This window comes from Thamnophis elegans, chromosome 2 (assembly GCF_009769535.1).
Source record: "Thamnophis elegans isolate rThaEle1 chromosome 2, rThaEle1.pri, whole genome shotgun sequence".
In the NCBI taxonomy this organism is placed as follows: Eukaryota; Metazoa; Chordata; class Lepidosauria; order Squamata; family Colubridae; genus Thamnophis; species Thamnophis elegans.
This window is the reverse complement of record NC_045542.1, coordinates 161431191-161450391: the sequence shown is the minus strand read 5'-3', so window position 1 is coordinate 161450391 and position 19201 is coordinate 161431191. Positions and strand designations below refer to the sequence as shown.

At 43.9% G+C, this 19201-nt stretch overlaps 1 protein-coding gene across 1 annotated transcript; it reads left to right on the top strand.

The window, feature by feature from the left end:
- Positions 1 to 16159: 16159 nt before the first annotated feature.
- On the top strand, positions 16160 to 18897 carry LOC116502490 (zinc finger and SCAN domain-containing protein 23-like). Its single transcript, XM_032208371.1, has 3 exons — positions 16160 to 16774; positions 17640 to 17754; positions 18296 to 18897. Exons 1-3 carry the CDS (start codon positions 16160 to 16162, stop codon positions 18895 to 18897), a joined length of 1332 nt encoding a protein of 443 aa, XP_032064262.1.
- Positions 18898 to 19201: the final 304 nt, after the last annotated feature.

The window sequence follows — 19201 nt, the reverse complement described above, 5'->3', positions numbered from 1 at the left end:
AAGAAATAATCAGTAGAATGACTTGCCTCCAGAAGTTGTAAATGGTCCAATACTGGTAGTATCACCTCTTTTAAGTAGGATAATCTGAGCCTGGTGCTTTGTGCCTCAAAGGAGAATTCTGGTGAATTCTAGTTTTTACTCCAAACTGGAAGCTTATATTATTCCTTTTTTACTTACAATTAATCAGTACAATGACTTGCCTCCAGAAGTTGTAAATACTCCAACACTGGTAGTTTTTAAGAAAAGATTGGACAATCATTTGTCTGAAATGGTATAGGGTTTCCTGCCTAAGCAGGGGGTTGGACTAGAAGACCTCCAAGGTCCCTTCCAGCTCTGTGATTCTATTCTATTCTATTGTTACCACTTTATAAATCCTTAGTAAGGCCACACTGGGAATATTGCATCTAGTTTTGGTCACCACATTACAAAAAAGATGTTGAAACTTTTGAGATGTTGAGGGAAAAAGGCAAAGAAGAGCCACTAAGATTATTAAAGGCCAGAGACTAAAACATATGAAGAATGATTGCAAGAATTGGGCATGGTCAGTCTAGAGAAAAGAAGGACGAGGGGGGGGACATGATAGTACTATTCCAGTATTTGAGGGCTGCCACAAAGACGAGGGGGTCAACTTATTTTCCAAAGCACCTAAAGACAGGATAAGAAACAATGGATGGAAACTAATCAAGGAGAGAAGCAACCTGGAATTAAAGAGAAACTTCCTGACAATGAGGACAATTAACCAGTGAAATACCTTCAGAGTTTGCAGGGGCTTCATCACTGAAGGTTTTTAAAAAGAGACCTGACAGCAGTGGTGGGTTTCAATTTTTTTTCGAACCTAGTCTGTGGGTATGGCCTCCTCTGTGGGAGTGGCTTGCCGGCCATGTGACCTGTGGGAGTGGCTTGCCGGCCATGTGTTTTCTTTCTTTCTTTCTCTCTCTCTCTCTCTTTCCTTCCTTTTGTCTCTCTGTCCCTTTTTCCTTTTTTTCTTTCATCTCTCTCTCTCTTTTTCTTTCTTTTTTTCTTTTTTTCTTTCTTCCTTTCTTTCTCTTTCTCGCTCTGTGTGAGTCTGTCTGTGAGTGTGTGTCTGTCAGTGGTGGGTTTCCAAATTTTTTGGAACCTCTTCTGTAGGTGTGGCCTGCTTTCTGGTGGAACCTCTTCTAACCAGTTCGGTAGATTTGACGAACCGGTTCTACCGAACTGGTACGAACTGGTAGGAACCCACCTCTTCCTGACAGCTACCTGTCAGAAATGGTATAGGCCACCTCAGGGGTGGGTTCCGGCAGGCACTACTAATGGTATGCTCGGGGCACTATGCGGGCATGCAAAGTGCAAAAAAATGTGTTCTGTGCATGCGCAGAAGCAAAAAAAACAAGATGGCGCCATAGGGAACCTGTTCAGGGGCATGGCAGGCTTGGGTCATTGCCAGTTCCAGCAACCTGGGCCACCAAACCACTACTGGTTCGACCGAACTGGTTCGAATCAGTAGGAACCCTCCAATAGCAATAGCAATAGCAGTTAGACTTATATACCGCTTCATAGGGCTTTCAGCCCTCTCTAAGCGGTTTACAGAGTCAGCATATTGCCCCCAACAACAATCCGGGTCCTCATTTTACCCACCTCGGAAGGATGGAAGGCTGAGTCAACCCTGAGCCGGTGAGATTTGAACAGCTGAAGTGCAGAACTGCAGTCAGCTGAAGTAGCCTGCAGTGCTGCATTTAACCACTGCGCCACCTTGGCTCAATGGGTGTCCTGTTTGAGAAGAGGCTAGACTAGATGTCCTCCAGGTCCCTTCTAGCTTGATGATGATGATGATGATGATGATATTATGGAAAGTTTGCATGCAGCTCTGAAAAGATGAAGGCAAGGCCTCTCTCCCCCCCCCCCACTCCCTCCTTTCATACTCTCCCCCCTTTCCCAGCTCTCTTTGAGCCAAGCGTTTCCTGAACTGGTGCTTTTTCACATTTTATGGTGTAGGAAGTTATCACCCAGCCCTCTCCCAGAAAAAAAATGAAATATCCTAGGAAATATTGAAAAGGCAGAATATTTCTCTGGATCGGGGGGGGGGGGGGGGGCGGAGCTGCAGCCGGTGCAGCTGGAGCGTGTTTGCAGTAGTGCCTCTCGGTTTTATTTTATTTTATCAATTTTTAGTACTCCTACTTGATTCTTTTTTATTTAATTAACATTTTTTGGTGGAGATAACAGCGCAGGACATAATACAAACAAAAACTTTTGTTGCTGCCGAAGAATTAAATAAGCATGGGAAAAAGAAAGAAACGCCATGGCACCAGCCCAGGATCTCTCCCTCCAGTGAAGACAGCAAAACAACCACGAATTGAGGAGCTCTTTGTTGGCAAGAGATCTGTAAGTAAAACTACCCCCCCCCCCCATCTCCAACAATCTGGAGAGATTAGAACAGGACCGGCAAAAAGATATGGCAAATCAGCATTTACTAGACTTCTCCAATCTGGTGGAGGGGGAACAAAATGACCGCCAGCTCTTATCACAAACAACTAGTCCAACAACCTCCTTTATTGAGTCTAAGTTAGAGACTAAAAAGGCAAAGAACAACCAGATAATTCAGAGTATGGAGAGTTTACCCTGGGAAAATTCAACCGAGTTTATGGCAAAGCAATGCCTTCTCACAGCGCAAACGGTGGTCTCAATATTTGAACAATTAATTGCCATCCAACATGATGTAGAGTCATTGAAAAAAAGATTTAGCTGTTTTTCTTCAAATGCAATATCGGGCCCCAAGAACTCCCACTAAAGTGCTGGCAGAAGATTTGATTAACTCCCATTCGCAGGATAAGGAAAAGGAAAAAGAACAAAGAGCCAGAGAAACAGTTAAAGAGACAGATAAAAGGAGACAGTCCTCTCAAAAAAAACAGTCCCCCCTCAGACAAGGCATCGAGAGGAAAAGGTATCAAAAAAGAAGAAATCAGGAAAGAATCCCTCCCTCAATTACAACAATCACATCGCTCGCTACAAACACAAAGGATAGCTTTTAGAATCCATTTGAACGGACTTAATTATGGACGTTGGAATTCCAGAAGTGCAATATTAAATTCCCTAAGCCAGCTTCTTCACTGTCACAGGGGCATGATTGATCTCTGTGCTGTGGAGTGGTTACCTGAGGCCCCAAATTGGAAGCGGGTCCTTTTGTCTTTCAAACAGCCCACCATACCTCAGATGTTATTCAAGATGAAGGCATTTTTAGCCTCCTTCCAAATCTTTCCCATCAGAGTCTTTGGTGAGGAAAGGGTTATCCCGTTAATAACTAACATGCGAGCCTCCAAGGCGAATGACACCACCTCATTTTCAACCTTGGAAAAGAAAGAGAATGATAGTGGGAGTCAACCAATCTTGCACAGAGAAGAAATACTTAACAGCACAGAAGCTAGCCTCATTAACGCTTTTGGTGCTCTCCCAAGGAAAGAACAAGACAATATATTATTCAAGCTAGAAAATTTAAAGAAATCCTTATTGGTCACAATGGACACAGCAGAGCCACTTATAGACCTGGTTTCCCCAATAATTGAGCCTCTCACTTCCCCCCCAGAGGACAAGAGATTGCATGAATTCAAGATCATAGAAAATAGAAGCCAAGACCCAAAGGGGGTATCAGAGACCCCAGAAGAGATGGAGATGTTTTCAACCCTGTGTGAAAATTCCATGACACCTTCATCACCGCCAGCTCCAAACCAAGATACTGAGAGTCGACTCACGAAAGAGCCACCATTGCAAAAAATGAAAGATGACTTAATAACGCCTTGCCCTACAACCAGAGAAGAGGCTTCGGAATGGCAAGCTCTGCTAGCTGGTGCTAAAACCTTTTACCCTGAACAAGTTTCTCAAAAGTCTACACATGACCTAGACGGGTCCTCCCTATTTTTAAAGAAGACCAATTCAGTGTGCGATGACACCTCAATCCATGGTAACAACCAGACAACTTCCCTTTGTATAAATCAAGTTTCCTGATGAGCTCCAAAAGTTGACCCACTCTCCCTTATAACCTGGAATATAGCAGGTTGGTCCGTCCCATCAAAAGACCAACTCTTTTTTGACTATATATCACAATTTGACATCCTCTCCCTGCAGGAAACCTGGACCTCCACAGAGATTCAGTTAGATGGCTATTGGGTCAACTCAATTCCGGCTGTCCCAAGCAAGGGGGGGGGGAGAGCTAAAGGGGGTATTGTGACGTTAGTTAATACATCCTTGCATTTTAAATGTGTACCACTGCCACCTTTCCACTCATGGGTTGTAACTACATTACTCTTATTTAAACATTTCATTTTTTTTTCATTTCCCTTTATTTGTATGCCGCCCTTTTCCCTGGGGGGGACTCAGGGCGGCTCACAGTTCAAAAAGGGGGGGGGGAGGACAAACAATTTTCCAACATGAAGACAATACAACATATTAAAAAGAAAACACAACAGTCACACAATTCGGGTGGGGTTAGAATCTTAACCCCAGGCCAGCCGGGACAGCCAGATCTTTAAAGCGGCGCGGAAGGACTGGAGGGTGGTGAGGGTCCGAATCTCCACGGGGAGTTCGTTCCAGAGGGTCGGAGCAGCCACCGAGAAGGCTCTCCTCCGGGTAGTTGCGAGTCTGCGCTGGCTGGATGGTGGAATTCGGAGGAGGCCTAATCGATGCGATCGATGCGATCGTATCGGTCTAGTGGAGATAATTGGCAGTAGGCGGTCTCTCAAACAGGTGGAGATTTTGCTATTCAATATCTATATTCCTCCACTTAATAAGAATAATGAGATTAACAAGATTTGGGACAGCATAGAAGATTTTATTCTTGGCTGTTCAGCCAAATTCCCCAAAGCTGCAATAATTATAGGGGGGGACTTAAACCCTAGGATGGGTCCAAATGACCAAGCATTATATAAGCAGTTTAAGATTCATTATGATGAAAATGTAACAGAGGAATCTTTGCATGCCAGACAATTTAAAGACCCTAAAGCTAATCGGGCAGGCTTATGTGTAAGACAAATGACTGAACGTTTGGATCTGTGTATCCTTAACGGGTCCCCATGGGGTGATTTCCCAGCAGAATATACTTACCGGGGAGCAGGAAGAAAATCCACAGTTGACTACTGGATAATATCTTATGACCTCCTGAAGTTCTTACAGAAGATAGAGGTAGACTCGCGATTGGAAAGTGATCATAATACAATACTCCTTACTTTCACATTGCACCAGAATTCTCTAAGGGCAGGCACAGCCTACCTACCCAGGTTAGAAACTCAAAATACCCAGTTAAGAATTAAATGGAATGAGAAAAACGCTAAGGAAGTTACCAAATGGATGTTAGCCCCTGAAACCATAGAGTTACGTACATCTCTACTACGAAATAACTGTGGGGGATCTTACCTAGAGGGATTTGAATCCTTAATTGTAAACTTGAATTCGGTTCTCAGTAACAGCTCACTAGCTCACCCCAAAATCCTAGTTTCAAAAAGCAAAAAATGGTTTGATAGAGATTGCGTTCAACTAAAAAAGATATATAATGAAGGATACAAGAAAAGTAAAGGTGCCTCCTCCGAGGAGCACACTTACTACTTAAAGCAGTTGAAAACACAATATAAGAACCTTCTAAAAGAAAAGAAAAGTCCGGCACTGAAGGAGTCTTGGCATAGACTAATTACGGCAGTCAGGACAAAAAATACATCCCTTTTTTGGTACATCACCAGGGGATTGGGAAAACCTCCCCTACCCCCGACAAATCGGGTTCCAATTCACGCCTGGGAAGAGTACTTTAGGGAGCTTTATACAGATCCTGACTATGTAACCAAGGAGAGCCAAACTAGTTTGGACCACACTCCTCACTGGCCCCCTGTTACACCAGAAGAGATATCCCGGTTGATCGGAGCCCTAAAGGCTAATAAGGCACCCGGAGCTGATAATGTCCTGCCAGAAATAATTAAAAAGAACGCCAGTTGGTGGGCTCCACTTTTAGCATCACTGTTTACATTTATAGACAATACAGGCCATATGCCTAGAGATTGGGGAGTAGCAATTATCATACCAATTTATAAAAAAGGGAATAGAAATGACCCAGGCAACTACAGACCCATTAGTCTTCTAAGCGTTATTAGTAAACTGTATGCCAAACACTTAAATTATAAACTTCAAGATTAGCTAATTTCAGGGGGGATAATCAAAGACGAACAAGCCGGTTTTAGAGAAGGAAGATCGACGGTGGATCATATCTTGGTACTCCACCATTTAGTACAAAAATACACACATTAAAAAAAATCCTCTCTTTTTGTGGCCTTCTTGGATTTTAAACAGGCCTTCGATCCAGGATCACCCTCTGGGAGAAGTTAAAATGCACCACTATTGATAAACGCCTCCTCTTCCTCATACAAAAATTGTATGCCAATTCCACCCTGAAAGTGAGGTGCAATCCCCAAGGGAGTTTAACCGGCTCAGTAAGAGTACAAAAAGGGGTACGGCAGGGTTGCATCCTGTCCCCCTCCCTCTTCAACTTCTATATTAATCCCCTGATTGACCTTTTACAGAACCCGGATTTCCATCCTCCTAACCTAGCACAACGCAAAGTGCCAATTCTCTTATATGCTGATGACACCGCTATCATTTCACAAACCCCCATAGGACTGAAGAGAGCAATTAGGGCAACACTCGGCTATTGCAGGCAAAACAAGCTGGTCCTTAACTTCGATAAATCAAAAAATTTAGTTTTTGCTAAAAGACCACGCCAATATTCCTGGCAAATAGAAGGATATAGTTTGGAAGAGGTTAGAACATTTAGATACCTTGGTGTGGTTTTCCACTCGCTAGGGACATGGAAGGCACACCTGGATCACACATTGCAAGTAGCCATTAGGTCCTCAAGTGCAATCAAACATTTCTTTTATACAGGTGGAGGTCAGTTAGTACCTGCTGCCTTAAAACTTTTTGAGGTCAAAACATTGGCGCAAATTCTTTACGGGGCACAAACAGGAATCCTTGCAAAGAGAGACTTGTTAGAAACCATTCAAACAAAATTCCTGCGAGCCATCTCAGCTGCTCCCAATGGAACTCCAAATGCCCAGTTAAGAATTGAGACAGGCATGCCTCAAATTTAAGTAAGAGCCTGGAAGATGATGGTCATTTATTGGCTTAAAATGCATTTCTTTCCAGAGGGACGGTCCCCACTAGTGTTGACTGACAATTTCCCTTCCCCCTGGAAACAAGCAATTGATCACAAGCTAGGCTCTTATGGGCTTTCATCATTATTATTAATGTCCCTAGGCTTTGAGCAAGCAAAGCAAGTAGTAATCAATAGAATGAGGGACATGGAGTTCCAAGAAGAATTAAATAGGTTGCCTCTCCACAGTAGGGACAGAATAAAACAGGGTTTGTGGGAATCGGCAAGATATCTGAATGACCTGATCTCTCCAAAACAAAGAATAGCTTTCTTCAGAGCCAGATTTAACATTCTTCCCTCAGCACTCCTCCAGGGCAGGTATAAAAGAACACCTATAACCGAACGCGTTTGTATATGTGGTAGAGGAGAAGTGGAAGATAATTCACATGTACTATTACACTGCGAGCTATACAGAGCTTGTAGGTCTGCATATATTCTCCCCTTATTAGAGAGATTGCCAGGGAGGGCAGACAATGTTTATCTAGGCTTTTTCCTCCAGGACACTAACCCGGCTACCACGTATGCAGTGGCAAAGTTCTGTGCTGCTGCAATGTCCATAAGAAAAAAATTGGCTACAGTATAGTACCATCTTGTACCAATTATCTGGATATACCTTTAACAATCTTTGGACTATAATGTTATTATCCACTTTTAATGTAAATACTTTTAATTATATTTTAATGTTAGCATTTTTAATATAGTGTAAAGACAAATGTATATTGCTGGTCTTTGACCGTAATAAAGATCTTACTTACTTTCTCTGGATGTGAAAAGGGAAGAAACATGTTTTAAAAGACAGAATAGCTGCCTGCAACTTCCTGCCCATCCCACTTTGTCAATGAGCCATTAAAGCCTGAGCTAGTCCATTTTACATAATAAGGAGTTCTCCCCTTCAGCTCCAGAGTGATGGGATTAAGGCATGATGATATTGACCCTTTACCCAACTCGCCACATGGCATCTGAGAGCTCAACCAAACCTGGATTCAAAAAGCAGCCTAGAGAGTTGCCTCTGCATAGGCCAATGGGAGTCTGACAACCAATCAGAATACAAGATCAAGATCAAAGGCCAGAGAGGGCATAAAACCAGGGATTCAACATCTCAATCCTCCCTTCTCTTCTCCACCAACATTGAAGCATGTGATCACCTTTTCTGTTCAGGGCTCAAGCCATGTGGTTCTGTCCACCATTAAAACCATCTTTCCAAGCAGCCTCCATGTTTCCAGTGTCTTTTTCCCCACTTGGAGCTGAACCCAGAAGGACATTTCTTCCCACAACACAAGTTTCTGCTGAACCAGAATGAACCTGATTGAAGTCTTTTGCATGCAGAAATAATAATTAATTGCTTTTGTTGGTTTGTTGCGTTACATACATATAATGAGGAGGCCAAAATTGTCCTCTATTAATGCATCCTTTAAAATAAGCATCCAAAACAAACAAATCAGGACTGGTGATTTTATTTTTATTTTTTTTGTAAACATGAGTAGGAAATAGCAGTTGGTTTGGGAATACAGAAATAGCAGGGAGGGTATAAAAATATCAGGGCAGAGAATGCGATTGCCCATTTTTAGAAAGTAGCCTTCCCCTGCCTTCTGGTTGGGAAAAATGACAACTGAGATCAGAATAGAGAAGGCTGGTTTTGCTATAAGCAATACGAATGCCAATTATCTGTCAACACTGACCCGAAGAAGTGCTTGGGTTCGTTAGTCGGAGCCTTGACATACTACAAATAATCTGGTTAAAAATAAAGAGTTTGCAGCAACTGAAAATGAAAACATTTTAATTAGCATTGGGGAAACGCCTTCTGGGTAATGTGGATATGTACTGTATTGTTGCCAAGTTTCCCCCACCGTTGGTTCCTTGCTTATGGTTGTGTGGCTTTATTGTTATTTTTCTGTATTTTGTCTCCGAGAATCATGCAGAGTGGCTGAGAGTAAAGTGGGTGCTCAAATTGAATACACAAATATATTAAATAAAATATATGAAGGAGAATTTCAGCCAGTTTCTGTAAGGCATCCTGGACCAAGGAAAGCAGGCATTTGAGCTTAGAGAAATGCTTCTCTGCACCTTCATGTTTTTTACTATTATAAAAAAAATGGATTAGGAGCTTCTGCTGAATAACCTCAGAGTATAACATAATAACAGAGTCGGAAGGGACCTTAGAGGTCCTCCAATCCAACCCCTTGCTCAAGCAGGAGACCCTATACTATTTCAGGCAAATGGCTGTTCAGTCTCTTCTTAAAAACCTCTAGTGATGGAGCACCACAATTTCTGGAGGCAAGTTGTTCCACTGATTAATTGTAAGTAAAAAAAGGAATAATATAAGCTTCCAGTTTGGAGTAAAAACTAGAATTCACCAGAATTCTCCTTTGAGGAACAAAGGACCAGGCTCAGATTATCCTACTTAGGAGAGGTGATACAAAGACCTCACCCTGTTCATAAGAATTGAGGCCTTTGAACTATGGTGCTGAGGAAGATTCCTGTGAATCCCTTGGACTGCAAGGCGATCAAACCTGTCAGCCCTGGAGGAGATCAACCCTAACTGCTCTTTAGAAGGCGGGATCCTGAAGATGAAACTCAAATACTTTGGCCATTTAATTAGAAGGGAGGACTCCCTGGAGAAGAGCCTAATGCTGGGAACAATTGAGGGCAAAAGAAGGGGACGACAGAGGAGGTGGCTGGATGGAGTCACCGAAGCAGTAGGGCGTGAGCTTAAATGGACTCCAGAGGATGGTAGAGGACAGGAAGATCTGGAGAAACGTTGTCCATGGGGGCCAGTGGTGGGTTTCAAATTTTTTTCGAACCTACTCTGTGGGTGTGGCCTCCTCTGTGGGAGTGGCTTGCCGGCCATGTGTTTTCTTTCTTTCTTTCTTTCTCTCTATCTCTCTCTTTCCTTCCTTTTGTCTCTGTCCCTTTTTCCTTTTTTCCTTTCATCTCTCTCTCACTTTTTCTTTCTTTTTTTTCTTTTTTTCTTTTTTTCTTTCTTCCTTTCTTTCTCTTTCTCGCTCTGTGTGAGTCTGTCTGTGAGTGTGTGTCTGTCAGTGGTGGGTTTCCAAATTTTTTGGAACCTCTTCTGTAGGTGTGGCCTGCTTTCTGGTGGAACCTCTTCTAACCAGTTCGGTAGATTTGATGAACCGGTTCTACCGAACTGGTGCGAACTGGTAGGAACCCACCTCTGATGGGGGCGCATTAGGTTTGCAACTAACAACAACAACAACAAGGCTAGAAGGGTGGAAGGCAAGAGAAGAGGAGGGTCAGCACTAAGGGATGGGGTTAGTGGTGGTGAGGATACCATTGGAACAGCTGAAGGACCAGGTTGGTGGAGAAGATCATGGAGGAATTCCTTCTCTGTGGTTGCTAAGAGTCAACACCAACCTGATGGCACTTAGTTAGTCAGCCAGTTTGCAAGACAAGTGTCTCCCAAAAAATAAAAGTTTGAGGCATTTTTAAGGTTGGCAGATTTTACAATTTACATTTTTAATGATAATCATCTCCCCCCATCACCCGTATAACCGAGTCCATCCCCTTCATTGCTGGTCATCTTCTCTTGCAGTGTTCCAATATTTGAGGGGCTGCCACAAAGATGAGATCAAACTATTTCCCCCAAAGCCCCAGAAGGCAAGACAAGAAACAATGGATGGAAACTAATCAAGGAGAGAAGCAATCTGGAACTAAGGAGAAATTTCTTGACAGTGAGAACAATTAAGCAGTAGAACAACTTGCCTCCAGAAGTTGAGTGCAATTAAGGAGCCATTAAGCAGTTAATGACCACTTAACCATAATCACATTGGGGTGGCTTACTAAAACATATTACATCCTAAACCATGGTTTACAAACCAGTAATCATATCCATCGGTGCATGGAGCAATGTTTCTCAGGGTCAACAAATTTAAGCTGCGTGGACTTCATTTCCCAGAATTCCCCAGCCAGCCATTTGATTTGATTGATTGGAGTTCCGTTTTTTTCCTCTAGATAGGTTTGGTACAGAGGGTAGTTGATTCAAAATCCACCATTTCTATTACTTCCATCCTAGACTTCATTTCCCAGAATTCCCCCTTGGCTGGCTAATTCCCAGCATGTCTGGCTAATTCTGGGAAATAAAGTCCACACCACTTTAATTTGTCAATTCTATTGGTTATTGTCAATTCTAATTGGGTTTGTTTGGGATATTCTATTTAATTTTTAAAAAACTTGTATTATATGTTTCTTTTAATGTTGTACACTGCCCTGAGTCCTTGGGAGAAGGGTGGCATATAAATCTAATAAACCTAACCTAAACCTAACCAGCCTAATTTGACCCCCAAGAGACACCATAGGTATGATCACTGGTTTATAAACCATGGTTTAGGATGTAATGTTTTAGCAAGCCACCACAATGTAGTCCTGGTTAAGCAGTCATTAACTGCTTTTATAAGGCAGGTGGAACTCTGGCATGGATATCAAGCTTAGCCTGACATCTATTCCTGGGGATGATGGGTCCTTGATCCTGAGAAATACTAGCATGGAGCCGGGACTTGGGGGTGGATTTTGACCCAGCCACCCTCTTTCTACCAAACCTATCTAGTATCTAGAGGAAAAACGGAGCCCAAATCAATCAATATAGAATATAGAATAAAAGAGTAGGAAGGGACCTTGGAGGTCTTCTAGTCCAACCCCCTGCTTAGGCAGGAAACCCTCTTACCATTTGATCTCTTCTTAAAAACTTCCAGTGTTGGCCGGACCTGCCTCGCAGAGGACAATCTCCCAAACCTATTTCCCCAAATCTTTTCTCCCTCTTTTTTCTCATTCACATGTGAATGGCGTCTCTTCCAAGGATTTGACTAAGGTTTTAAGTTTCTCCGCCTCCAGAAAAGCTCCTTACTGGTATCTCACCTTGAACCAGACTTACGTTTTCTACGCACTCACCCACTCAGGGCGTGGCCAGATAAAGGAGGGGAGGGGTTCTTGCAAAAGTTTAAGATGGGCAGGGCTAAATTCGCACCCAGATCGTGCAAAAAGAAAAGAAAAGAAAAAGAGGACGCCGGCACGCAGCCTTTCCAGCCCGATTTTCCTTCCCACTCAAGCGGCATCCGAGGTGAGTATGGGGAGCAACGGGGTTTGCAGCGAACTGATCATCATCCATTTCTCTGGCGCAGGAGTTTAAAAGCTTGCGGAACTCACTGCTACCCTCTTCTTTGGATGCGTTTTTATTCCCTGCTTTGCTTTTGCAGTTCCTTCCCGTTTATCTACCCAGCACGTCCATCTCCCGGGCAAGGCAGAAGCACGGCAATAAAACCTCTTCCGTGGATACCCGAGCAGTCTATCTTTAAAAGAAAAAGGACTTTTCCTCCTCCTCCCCAATCCCCCCGCGGGCGTGGCGTTGAAGGTTTCTCACCGCCGGTGCCACCCTCCCGTTTTCCAGGATTTCACGCGTGGAAAACAGGGTTAGAAAAAGGGTTGATCCAGGAGGAGTCGGGGCCCGGTGCAACATCGCTTTGAATAGCGAGGCGGGCGTCATATAAATTTAATAAGCCGGTCAAGATTTGAACTAACGCTCCTATGCGATTCCTAGACATTTGCAAGTAGTAGTAGTAGCAGCAAAATGCATTAAAACGGTTCCCTTCCTCCCTCCCCCGCGTAATTGGATTAAAAATCGCTTTCCCCTATTTTCTCCTTTTAAAAAAAAAGGTTTCCTGTGGCTCATTCGCAGGATCACGTGGCAAGGAGTGCCGTAGGCACCCCCGCTGCCTGTTTAATGCCGACTCACGGCTGCGTTTACACGTGCTTTATACTTCCATTAACTCGCATTTCCTGGGCTGTAAAGTCGAGTCAGCCAGGCCGGACGAGGCGGTGGGTTAAAAGAGAACACGCTGACCAAGGTAATTAGTGGCTTCGTGTTAGCCCCAATTAGTTTAAACCATGATTAGATCGACTGAAGTTTATTGTCCACGGTCAGCTTAATCGTTGGAAAGCTGTGACTTGGGTATGCTATAAAATCCAACTAACGGATGGGTTTATAACACTATATTAAATTATTATGCCATAATCTTTTCTGGCAAGTAACTTCTGCGTTTAATATGCCCTCTGCTCTCAAAGGGGGGGGGGACACGTTTTTTGCAGATGGATTTGAAAGATTTAGAGCCAGGTTTCTGCAAAGTGTTATAAATGTTCAGAGGGCCTAATAAAAGATACTCCTTAAATTGTGCGTGTATCTCCCAAGAATACGAATTGTAGGGTCTCCTACCTGAGCAGGGAGTTGGACTAGAACAGTGTTTTTCAACCACTGTGCCGCGGCACACTAGTGTGCCGTGACATAGTGTAAGGTGTGCCGTGGGAAAAACACTTTATATATAGTCAATATAGGCACAGAGTTAATTTTTTTTAACATTTTCTAATGGTGGTGTGCCTCGTGATTTTTTTCATGAAAAAAGTGTGCCTTTGCACAAAAAAGCTTGAAAAACACTGGACTAGAAGACCTCTAAGGTCCCTTCCAGCTTTGTTACTCTTGATAACACACCCTGCCCCCTGGCTCACCTGCTTGCCAAATCTAAACCTATTTAAAAAGGGGAAGACAACCTTTTGTCTTGCTAAACAGTTCCCATCATCATTATCTGGTTATCTTTGGGGCTTCAAGGAATATACAAATAATTTACAAATTGATTAGGAGGTAGTGAAGCCTTATGGAAGTGGTTGAAAAGCTAATCCTGAGTCAAGACAGAATAAACCATATATATTTCCCCACTATTTTGTTCATACTTTCAAAGATTTTTTTTCTCTAGTTTTATGGCTATTGTTTGGAATAGGTATAACAATCTTGGTAATATATTAATCTTTACTACTGCTATTCTTCCCATCAGTGATAATTCTAGGTTTTTCCATCTTTCCAAGTCTATTTCTATTTGTTTTCTCATATTATAATAGTTATCCTCTTTAGTGTTCCACATCTTGATGTCAATTGAATACCCAAATATTTCACTTTTTTCACCACTTGTATGTCCAGTTTTCCCCATCAACTCTCTTTTCTGTTTTTTCTGTCATTTTTCACCAGAATTTTTGTTTTCTCTTTATTAAATAAAATAATAAATGTATAAGAATGATAAACGTAAAGTATACCAATTATGTGAATGTATACTTAAAATGGTATGTAAGAGAATTTAAAAAAAAAACTTATTTGAAAAAAAAAGACAGAATAAGTGCCCACCTAGCCCACCCCTTTCCTTGTCCTTTAAAAAAAAGGGCAGAAATTACCCCAAATAGGTTAGGCATTTTAAAAAATAATATTTTTGATTCTGTCTTCTAATGAGATTCTTTTTTACTTAGAGGATCAAACTGAGGAGTAAGATTATATATCTGGCTCCCGCTTTGGAGAAGCCTTTTTCCAACCACTTGGGTGCATAAAATGAAATTAAATACAGTATATTTTAACAAATAAAACAATTACAGGTAGTTCTCAAGTTACAACAGTTCATTTAGTGGCCGTTCAAACTTACAACATCACTGAAAAAAAAGTGACTTATTACCGTTTTTCATACTTACAACCGTTGTATCAGCCCCGTGATCATTCAGATGCTTGGCAAGTGGTTCATACTTATGACCGTTGCTATGTCCCAAGGTCATGTGATCGCCTTTTGGTCAGCCAAATCAATGGGGAAACCGGATTCACGTAACAACCGTGGTACAAACTTATGAACTGCGGTGATTCGCGTAGCAACTTTGGCAAGAAATGTCATAAAATGGGGCAAAACCTGCTTGATGTCTCACTTAACAGAAATTTTAGGCTCAAGGGTGGAGGTAAGTGAGGATTACCCGTGTTGTGGTGTTTTCCTGTAGTGAACAAGGGGTGATCCCTTACGACAGTAGCCTAAACTAGTGTTTCCCAACCTTGAAAATATTAACACAGGTGGACTTCAACTCCCAGAATTCCTCAGCCAGCTGGGGAATTCTGTGAGTTGAAGTCCACACATCTTAAAAGTTTCCAAGGTTGAGAAACACTGCACTAGTCCATAACGTGTATTTATTGTTTGCTTTTGGCTTGATGTGGTTTTATTTAATAATTGTGGTAATTGCAAATCGAAGCTTTATGTCAGTGGTTCCCAAACTTGGCAACTTTAAGACTTGTGGACTTCAACTCCCAGAATTCTCCAGCCAGCTCTGCAGAGCTGGCTGGAGAATTCTGGGAGTTGAAGTCCACAAGACTTAAAGTTGCCAAGTTTGGGAACCACTGCTTTATGTGAAGGGTGAATAAAGTCTCACAGCCTATATAGGTAGCCCTTGACTTACAACCACAATTGAGCCCAAAATTGATGTTGCTAAGTGAGACATTTGTGAAGTTTCTCCCCTCCCCCATTTTACGACCTTGCTACAGTTGTTAAGTTAATCATAACATTTGTTAGAAACCCGGTTGTTAAGTGAATCCCACTTCCTCGTTGATTTTGCTTGTCAGAAGGTCGCAAAAGAAGCTCTCGTGACCTTGGGACACAGCAACGGCCATAAGTCACTTTTTTCAGTGCCGTTGTAACTTGAAATGGCCGCTAAATGAACTGTTGCAAGTTGAGAACCACCTGTTTTCGAATTTCCTGGGGAGTTCCATTCGATGAGCTCCATGAAACACCTTAATTTTGATCCCAGTGGGAATCGTATCACTTTTTTCTTTTGCGAGAGTTCTTTGCTTCGCAAACTGGACTTCGCGACGACTTTGCAAGTGTTTTTCCAAGCGATAATCGCATTTTCCTTCTTCCTGGAAGCTTGCTTCCCTGCGCCACAACCCTCCAGCGTAGAAGTTCTTTGCTGCGTCTGCACTTCGGCGGTTGCCATTTTCAACGGCTGTTTCCAAGAGTTGTGCGAGGCGGCCAAATGAGAAGAGCAAAGCTGCGGAAGGAGAGAAGGTGCCTCCAGCACGGGCCCGAAAACAAGATGGAGTTGGCGAAGAAAGGAGGGCTACGGGACAACACTCCAAGTTTCGAAACTCAGCTGGGCTTAGGAGCGGGCCCCCGGCCCTCTCTCGCCCCCCAAGCTGGAGGAATGGGGGGATTCTTGGAAATGCCCCACCACCAAGAGGACCAGAGCATGCATAATCTATGGGAAACACAGTTCCAGGAGTTCCTGAAGGACACCGTTTTCGAGAAGCAGCCGCTGGATGATCTGACCCCTTCGGAGGATCCTCGGGCCTTCCTGGCCTCCTTCGAGAAAGTCGCTGTGGCTTGCCGCTGGCCGAGAAAAGAGTGGGTGACGCGGCTGCTGCCGGCTCTCAGCGAGGAGGCCGAGAAGGCTTTCATCGCCCTGTCTGCCAAGGATCGGGAAGATTACGGGAAGGTGAAATCAGCCATCCTGCGCCAGGAGGCCGCCATCAGGGAGAAGCAACGTCAAGAGTTCCGCCGGTTCTGCTTTCAAGAAGCCGAGGGCCCGCGGCAAGTCTTCAGCCGGCTCCGGGAGCTCTTCTGCCAGTGGCTGCGGGCTGAGAGGAGCAGCAAAGAGCAGATTTTGGAGCTCCTGCTTCTGGAACAGTTCCTGAACATCCTGCCACGGGAAATGCAAAACTGGGTTAAGGAACGTACTCCGGACACGTGCCTGGAAGCTGTTGGTTTGGCCGAGGAGTTTCTGAGTCGGCTCCAAGCAGCCGAAAAGATGGGAGAGCAGGTAAGGAAGGCCTTCTTTCCCCTGGTTGATTGTGGAAATGCTGTACAGATAGTCCTCACTTAATGACGGTTGGGATCTGTAACCCCGTTGCTTAGCAGTGAGACATTTCTTAATGACCCTGTTAAGTGAGCCAAGGTGGCGCAGTGGTTAGAGTGCAGTACTGCAGGCTACTTCTGACTGCCGGCTGCCTGCAATTCGGCAGTTCGAATCTTACCAGGCTCAAGGTTGAACTCAGCTTTCCATCCTTCCGAGGTTGGTAAAATGAGGCCTCAAATTGTTGGGGGGCAATAGGCTGACTCTGTAAACCGCTGTGAAGTGGTATATAAGTCTAAGTGCTATTGCTAAGTGCTATCGCAAGACCATGATGAATTTTGGACCTCATTTCTATGCCTGTTGTGGTCGGATTTCTTATTATATATGCAAACTTCCCACTGTGAATTTTTGTGAACTGTCACCGCTGAGTTCTAATATAGCAGTAGCATTTAAGATTTATATACCGCTCCATAGCCATAGCATTTAGACTTATATACCGCTTCACAGTGCTTCACAGCCTTCTCTAAGCGGTTTACAGAGTCAGCCTGTTGCCCCCAACATTCTGGGTGCCTCATTTTACCCACCTTGGAAGGATGAGTCAACCTTGAGCTGGTTAGGATCAAACTCCTGGCAGTGGGCAGAGTTAGCTCAGCAGTACCGCGCTCCTTCCACTCTGCCGCTAACGCCTCATTATGCTACTGAAACTCTTCTCTTTGTCTCTTTGTAATTTTTATTTGAGCAAAAGGATGTGTCATAGGTCGACAATTTTGGAATCAATGTGGATACTTTAGCGGCATATGGCCCTCTTCCCCCCACCCCCTCTCCATTTCAGGAGACAGAAGAAATAAAGGCTCAATCGGAGATGGTATCAGTGGAGAGACCAACCAACACAGATAATCAGCAGGAGCAGCAGCAAATCCTGCCACTACCACCACAACTTTATCCCGGTAAGAAGCTTTTTATTACTATTCCGTCCCCCCCTCCCAATCTTGAATTCACTCTATAGCATGGATGTCAAACTCAATTTCATTGAGGGCCACATCAGGGTAGTGTTTGGCCTCGAGGGTGGGGGTGGAGAGCAGGATGGGCGGGGCCAGCTCGACATCACGTAGTGGTAATGTTATTTCGCATTCAGGAGTCTGACAGCCCACGGATAGAAACTGTTCTTCAGCCTGTTTGTGCGGCTGGCTGTACTTCTGTTTCTCCTTCCTGATGGTAGGAGAATAAAGAGGTGCCCATCCAGGGTGTGAGTCATCCCTGAGGATTTTCCTCACTCTTCTAAGGCAGAGAGCCGTAGCGATCTTATCTAGTGGTATCAGGGGACAGTCAGTTGCCAAGCAGCCAAATTTTGATCATGGGGATGCTGTGACAGTTGTTAAGTGTGAAAAATGCTCATCGGTCACTTTTTCCACTGCTGTTGTAACTTTGGTCACTAAATGGACTGTTGTTAGTCTATCCTGAGTATATTCCTACTCTTCCTTTCAGCAGGTTCCAAGGAGATCAATGTGAGCAAGAAGAGAAAACTCCAGTCGGGAGATTTTGGAGACGTGAACATCGGAGCGGTATTTCCTGGAAGAGCCAATTCTTGCCGTCAGAAGCAAGGAAGAGACATCGACGTCCAGCCGCGCCGTCACTCCGAAAGGCTGCAGAAGAGCAACCTGCCTATCCAGGGGGGAATTCTCTCTTCAACTCCCCGCAAGGTGAAACCTAAGCCGAAAGAGCGGATGCCTCCTGCTTCGCAGATCCCCAAGGACCACATCCAGCACTGCGAGGAATGTGGCAAAGATTTCAGCGGAATGGCGAGTTTCTTCCGGCACCGTACGCGCCACACAGGGGAGAAACGCTACGAGTGCTGTTTTTGCGGGAGAGGCTTCTTCTGGAGGTCAGACCTGGTCCGTCACGAATGCCAACACACCGGGAAGAAGCCGCACGAGTGCTCCTACTGCGGGGAAGGCTTCGATCGCAAGTGGCTGTGTGTCCAGCATCAACAGATCCACCTGCGAAACAAGGTGAATCTCTCACCAATGGAAACAACAACCAGGAAAACAAAATGCTTTGCAGCTTTGGATTCAAACAGGAAGCAGCAATAGCATGTCATCCGGTTTTTAGTGTTAGCATTCTCTGAAGAAAAAAAAAAGGTGTAGGAGAATAAACAGGTCACAAATCACCTACTCTTGTGAGAGTTCAATAATCTCCCTCTGACTTGGGAGAATTTTGAAATGCCCTGAGATTTCAGCTGTCTAATATATTTTTCTTCAATGGGGGAGAAACTTGGAGGCCGTATTTTATCATAGAGCCATGGGGCGAGGGGGTTCCAGTATCTGTTGCAGCTGGTTGCAGATTCCTGGGGTGAATTATTATTTTTTGTATCCCACACAAAGTTGGCCCAATGTT